At 33.6% G+C, this 6,700-nt stretch overlaps 1 protein-coding gene across 1 annotated transcript; it reads right to left on the bottom strand.

Annotated features, from left to right (window-relative positions):
- Nucleotides 1-388: 388 nt before the first annotated feature.
- Nucleotides 389-6,423, bottom strand: LOC148938995 (uncharacterized). The gene is made up of 3 exons (XM_089107383.1): nt 5,695-6,423; nt 3,740-3,949; nt 389-606 (listed from the first exon to the last, which is right to left on the bottom strand). Exons 1-3 carry the CDS (start codon nt 5,825-5,827, stop codon nt 389-391), a joined length of 561 nt encoding a protein of 186 aa, XP_088963509.1. The 5' UTR covers nt 5,828-6,423.
- Between the last annotated feature and the right edge of the window lie 277 nt (nt 6,424-6,700).

Here is a 6,700-nt window from a genome sequence, read left to right as displayed (position 1 = left end):
TTGTTTTGATGAGTTTTCCAAAATTCAGAAGGCAAACTGAATCTTACTATAAACGTTTAGTAATAATAATAATAATATATTATCAGCTGGATTTACAACAACAGAGATAAACAAGCGGTGTGAGAAAAGAAACACAATCATCTGAAAGTACAAAGTATTGACAAAACAATACTTAATATTTACTACTACAACTTTTTGAACAATATTAGCAAACTTTTTATTCATAAATTTTCAAATTCCAGAATTTGCAACAAATTGTTGTCCAAAATACATTGCGTAATTTTAATTTTTTTTTTTTTTCACCTCGTCTTGGCTTTGGCAGTTTTAAATATTAAGGTGATGAAGTACTGGAAAATTCTAATTTTTTATAGTTTTTCCCAATAAAATATTAACCAAAATATTCGATTATACAAAAACCAAAAGCTTGAAATGTACCTTTACTGTCAAAACAGGTGGAGCCCAGTTCCTGAGTGTCAGGTTCAAGTTTATATGGTCCTGAAAAGCAGCAAAAACTACCCACCGGAGCATCTTCCCTTTTAGGAGACAAAAGATGGGTTGGAAAGTCAAAAAGCTCTTTATGGTCACTTGGTAAAGCCTCTTCAACTTCTGAAAGAAAGCGTAAATAAAGGAGACATCAAATGCTTTCAACAGAAAAGCTTACAAAAAAAGCCCTACAAATTCCCCTTTTTCAACATATTATCCAACGAGATTGAATAATAATCCTTTTAAGGAGAGATATAAAACTATATTTGGGAAACCGCAACACCAAATCTCAGGATTTATAGTTAAAAAAAAAAAGGAATCCTAAAATTATTTCAGAGGTTATGCAGTTAAGACGCTAATCAGTTGGCTAATTATCTAGGGTAAAAAAAAACCTTAGTGGCAATGTTGCTTTTTCCTCTTAGTAGCCTACTAATACCAGTTTTTTTAGTGTCAGGCAATTAAATTGTTCAATTAATTCTTTTTTTTGTATCTTTAATTCATTTTCTTTCAGATTCCATTTGTTTGTGTGTCCATTTGATTTTGGAAAACATATACATATACAGGAAAGAAAATAGATACCCCAATTCCTCTTTGACAGAAACACTCAAATATTATAGATGATAATCGAATCATTTTTTCTTCCAATTATAATGGAAGAACTTAAAGACACTCACCCTTTATAAGAATAATTTTTAATATTCTGACCCCCCCCCCTCCAAATTATATTCTAGTTTAAAACACTCTAAATTATCAGAAAACATAGCCTGGAGACAAACTCACAATTTTAAGACACAACAAAATAAGAGTCGGACTATTTCAGTTCAAACTATCATCAGATTCAATAGAGCTTAAGTTTAAATCTAAGTACAAGTATTGATTAAAATCAATAACAAAATTATGTTGTGAAAATCGTAGGCCTGTTCTCAAACTTCTTTAGAGCGTCAGAGACTATCAGTCTAGCATTGAGCAATTTGACTTTCATCAATGATTTTTCCTTGGTCATGATCCGACTCTATGAAGGCAGCAAAGACTCAAGCCAGAAAAAGCAAAAGACTAAAAGATAGCTTAGTACAAGAAGATATAGGGGCAATATAGGAACCAAGTTAGATGTAACAATGTCTTTTTGAGCAGAAGAAAATGTATGTTCACAAAACAGGCAGTGTTACACATTGAAACGTTTTAAATAAAACTCTTGCACATACATTTGCTTCGCTTGTCCTTTATAAGGAAAAAGACAGCAACCTCAAGTGCTTTCCAGCTGATGACAAGAAAAATATGAAGTTTATGAACCTTTTTTCTAAATTATGAACCATTTATGAACCTAGGTTAAAAATATGAACTTTTTTCATAATTATGAACCCAGTGGGAGGCCTGAGGTTACGACGTTCTTTTTCTATTCAAACAAGATCCTTTGCCACTTGTCTCTTTGTGATCGTTTTTCTGTTTTAATAGCATGGGTCTACTCAGATACCAGAGTGGGGTAAAATACACGCTTGCAACAACTTATTTTAGGAGGAAAGGATGATGATCTGGTGAGCACAGGAATCAAAACAACGCCAAGCTATCAAAATATGGATTTGTTCTAATTATAACCATTTTCAAGTGTTTTCAAGTCCCTTTCGAAATTTACACAAAATCCTTCTCTCTAGACACTTATTTTTCAAAAAGCGTTTTCATACTTTAGGCTACTATGCACCATGGTTCGCTCTGATTTACTCTTTACTAGGCTGCAGCAATTATTCTATTATTTTTTTTATACTGCTCAGTAAGGAATTTAAAGGGATGCACTAAATTTCAAATAGGAACAATATATACTTTTGTATGTATTGGCTGTATGTATGGCTTTTGGATACTTTAAAAAAATATTAAGGGTGTAACCTTACTTTAAAAAATTAAGGGTGTAAAAAATCGAAGTTTGTCACTTAAAAGGTGAGATTCTCCAGAAAATTTTGGGTAAAAATTTCTAATTTTATTTAGTTATTAAAAGTCTTCATTATGCTTAAAGTCTAAAGTCTAGCTTAAAGTCTTAATTACGGGCTTGACCAAGCTCAATTGTTACTTGATTAGCTATGCTGTACCTTATAGCGAAGAACAGTAATTTTATTTTGAAAATAATAATAAGTATACAAAACCGAATAAGCGCAACTTTCTTAAAGTTAAGGAACCGTATTAAGCCTATGACCAGCACAATTAAAGTCATATACTATTTCAAATTTAAAACAACCTGAAATAACAATCAACGAAAGAAGCAAATAGGAGACCAAAAACAAATAAGAAATACATACATCCCAAAAGCCTCCAAAAGGCCAGAGTATCATTTGCCCTTAGCTGGCAACGTTTTTTTGTGCGGTATGTTCTTATTTTGCATTACACCAACGAAAACATAGCAACAAAAATAAAATCTCAAGGCTTTTCAAGTTTAACAAATAATATACTTACAATATACTCAAGTAAATTCACTTCTGTTTTTATTTTACTTTGGTTTTTTAACTTGGCTTTACAAAATCACTTTTAGTTTCTTTAGGGAAATACATCAGCAAAAATTTAATTTGTAGAGTTTAATTTTTGCTGATTGCAAATAAACAAAAGATTGAAATTGTACCCCTTTCTTTGATTGCCCTTCCAAAACCCAACAGCATCCACTACTCAGTGGTGTAAAAAGCAAGGTTGCTGTCAAAGGTGGACTCCTTTCTGAGTTTAATAAATGACCACTTTTCCATATATTAAACCTGACTATTTTAGAAAATGATGGGAATAACGCTGTTTAACTTTATGGTTTTTTTTGTGAACATTGAACTTACAACAGAGTTGAACAAACATAAAAACCTGATAAATGATTGTATAACGTCCATGATGCCCAGGGATGAAAGTAAATTGATATTATGAGCTCAAGGTTTGTGACTCTGAGCATGTGGGACTGCAGTTTAAGAGATCAATTCTCTATCAGTGGACTTGGCCGTAACTGGTATCTTCTTTTCTATTGAAATTTGGAGGGATCAATATGGCATGTAGTACATCAATACTTCAGCGGAGTGTGTGGGATAATGGAAGATGAGTACTTTAGGTGGGTTGGGCGATGTTGGGTTGGAATTGCAGGAGCTAATGCCTCTCCCACCAGCTGGCACCCCTGAATCCACTAGTGAATTAATAGCTATGCACCAAGAGAATCCATGAAAAGTGGGACTTGTCCCAAAAAGTTGAAGATCAGGTCAACCTGCCAAGCGATTCCCATTATTCAATAGAATAAATAGCATACCTTCAATACGTGAGCACATTTTTCTGGATGATGGATATAAGACAATATAGTCATGATCTAACAAAGCTGCAACATGGCGTTTATATGGCAAAAAACCTTGATGTTCATATGATGAATTGTCTTCACTTGATACCACCTCTTGATCATCATTTGATGCAAGCGAGTCACTCACTTTCAGCAAGGGGCTACTAAAGAGGGATCGTGATCGAACTGCAAAATTATTGGCAATTATTAGTCATTTTCTTACTGTCACAGGCTCCCTGCTGTCAAACGCATCTTCTTGCAATTTTTAGGTTTAAGTTTGAATCTTATGTAAGATTTGGCTTAGGTCAAGTTACATTAATTTGGTTTATATATAGAGAGAAAAAAGGGTTTTATTAAAAAAAATAAAACACATTAACAACAAAACCCGAAGTTTATATTGATACATTAGTACAGATAGTTACATACTTGGAAGCCTTTTACAATTCAAAAGAAGAACAATGGTACAGAAACTCAGCAAGATCAATGACAGATCAATGGTAAATTTTAATAAGAACAGAAACTCAGCGAGAAAGCCTCCAGAGGTAAAGTGAATAAAATCGACATTTAAAATGAATTCAAATAAAAGCCAATAAAATAAACTGAAATAATCATTTAGCAACCAATATTTTTTTTTAGGGCAACACAATAGATTTAGATGGTTAAAAAAAGGAACAGCTTCTCTCTTGCGCTTTAAGCCCGTAGCAAAAGGCCAGAACGGTTTTTTTAGCAGACAAATGTCACTTTTCCTTTTTGGCTTAGAGTTACCTACACTTTAATTGTAATTTTCAAGCAAAACTCTTGTCGTCAAGGCAAAAATTTCATAAGAGAAAATAACTTGGCTTTGTATTATGATTCTGCATTAGTCATCACGCGGGTTTGCAAGATCCTGGCCCATTGATTTTTATGTTATGGGGAGTGTGAATTCAATTTTGGAGTTTGATACATTAGATTGGTCTGCGTCAAAGAAGGACACGCCTGTGGCGACCCTCTCTTTTCATGTTTTCATATATTTTGCAGTTAGTTCGTTTTTCGAATTCGAAGATCATGTTGAGAAGTGATAGTACTGCTATCAACTTGGTAACTAAAAGTGAGTTACTTTGCTACGACTGCAGTAGATTATATTCCCCAAACCCTGGCAGGATTAGGAAAACGGTTTGGATATTTATAATCATTCCCATATTGACAGAAACGTTCACCTCCCCCCCCCCAAAGAGGTATTTATAGAAGTATTAGTGGTGACACAGGTCGTGAGACTATGGGCAAAATAACTTGCCCCTTGCTCCCTCCCCCATAGGTAAAACACTTTTCATATTTCCACTTGTTTTAATATCAGTGTTGAAGAGCTTGTGGAACCCTGTCAAACCCATGAACTTTTCAAGTATCTTGAGCATTGTATCTTTGGTTATTAACCGAGATTAATGAGCATCTATTTGGTCAAGAAATGACAACTCTAAAGCACATATATCTCGTCTAACCCGGCTGTAATCAGTACAGTCATGTCTAAGTATTGATTTCTTTAGAAAACAACTTAAATTGACCTTGAGTAACTATTTGATTCCTTGAGTAGTCAAATAGTGGGTGGGATGCAATGTTGATAAAAGATTTCAGACCCCAAATTACAATTACATCAAGCAGTGATCCATTAGGGATTCCTCAAGTTGGAATCCAGGGATCTGCCGAAACCATTGCCTAGTAGTGGAAACTAACAGTCAGATGAAGTAAATATTCTTCTAGGCATTCTAGCACAGGGGCTACAGAACATTTACTTGAGTACCCATGTCCTTCAACCTACTCTAGGGACGGGAGATTCAAATCTCAAGCAATAATAAAAATTTTCGAAAACTAGGAAAGGTTATTGATTTCCATTATATAGCTCTTAAAGAAAAGGAGACAACGAAAAGAGAGGACAGGAGAAATTTCTTAACTCATACCTTTAATATATGGGCGCTTCCATCTGGATGGATTTAAGGTTGTATAGTCATGATCTATTAGGGCTGCAATATGCCGTTTGTAGGGAGAATTATATTGATTTTCATGCAACAAGTTGTCTTCAGTTGATGACATATCTAGAGCGTCATATGACTGAAGTGAGTCTGTTCCTTTCAGCAAGGTGCTCTGAAGAGGGGCTCTTGATCTGACTGTAAAATAAACAGAACTTAATTCTTATTTTTATACTTTAACCAGCTCCTTCCACTGTCAACAGCTCCTTATTGTCACTGCACACAAATATCAACTTCCAAATAAAACGCAATTAAATGGGACATACAAGTTCAACCAAAAGTTATATAATTGCTAATAGGAATAAAACAGAAAGACCCAATTGCTGAGTGATTGGACGATCCACTATTTTCGTTCTTTTGTATTTTAGGTTTCGATTTGAATCCCCTGCAAGATTTGGCTTGGCTAAAAATTAAAAAAATGTTTTGTTTTGGCACACTGATACTTCAGTACAGATAGTTAAATCTTAAGAAGCCTTTCAAAGCTCTAAAGAAGAGAATATATGACATTTTGATGAGCACAAAAACTAAAATATTTTTTTAACATGATTACCACTGTTAAAGATGCTTCAAATGACTATACAATTGGAGTTTATCGAGTTAGTTTGAGACATAGTCTCCAGAAGTACAGTGACTAAACTTGACTAATTTCGTCTGTCTCTAACTTACGTTACAAATAAGAATCAAGTGAATTGAAATAATAATTAAGCAGCTACCATTTAAAGTAAATATATAGGGCTGAGGAAAAGGAACAGTTCTGTTTTGTGCTTGTTATTAACTTGTTGTCATTTGCACTTTAATTTCCTTTTAATCAGTGACAATTTAGTAAGATTATTATTGTTTTAATTAATTTCATGTTTAAAAAAATTTTATTTAGGGGAATCCCATAATTGCAAAAATCTGCATTCAGAGAAAAGAAAATAGTTTTTTAGTCATTATC

Source organism: Artemia sp. Qi Xiang Cuo, unplaced genomic scaffold (assembly GCF_049724085.1).
Source record: "Artemia sp. Qi Xiang Cuo unplaced genomic scaffold, ASM4972408v1 HiC_scaffold_23, whole genome shotgun sequence".
Taxonomy (NCBI): Eukaryota; Metazoa; Arthropoda; class Branchiopoda; order Anostraca; family Artemiidae; genus Artemia; species Artemia sp. Qi Xiang Cuo.
Note: the sequence above shows the minus strand (reverse complement) of the source record. Positions and strands in the feature narration are given on the sequence as shown.

Bases quoted from the DNA above. Each gene is read 5' to 3' on its own strand.
- LOC148938995 (XM_089107383.1), bottom strand. From the start codon at position 5,827: ATGTCATCAACTGAAGACAACTTGTTGCATGAAAATCAATATAATTCT. The intron at 3,950-5,694 runs GTATGAGTTAAG...ATAATTTTGCAG, and splicing joins GAAGCGCCCATATATTAAAG to TTCGATCACGATCCCTCTTT. The intron at 607-3,739 runs GTATGCTATTTA...GCTTTCTTTCAG, and splicing joins AATGTGCTCACGTATTGAAG to AAGTTGAAGAGGCTTTACCA.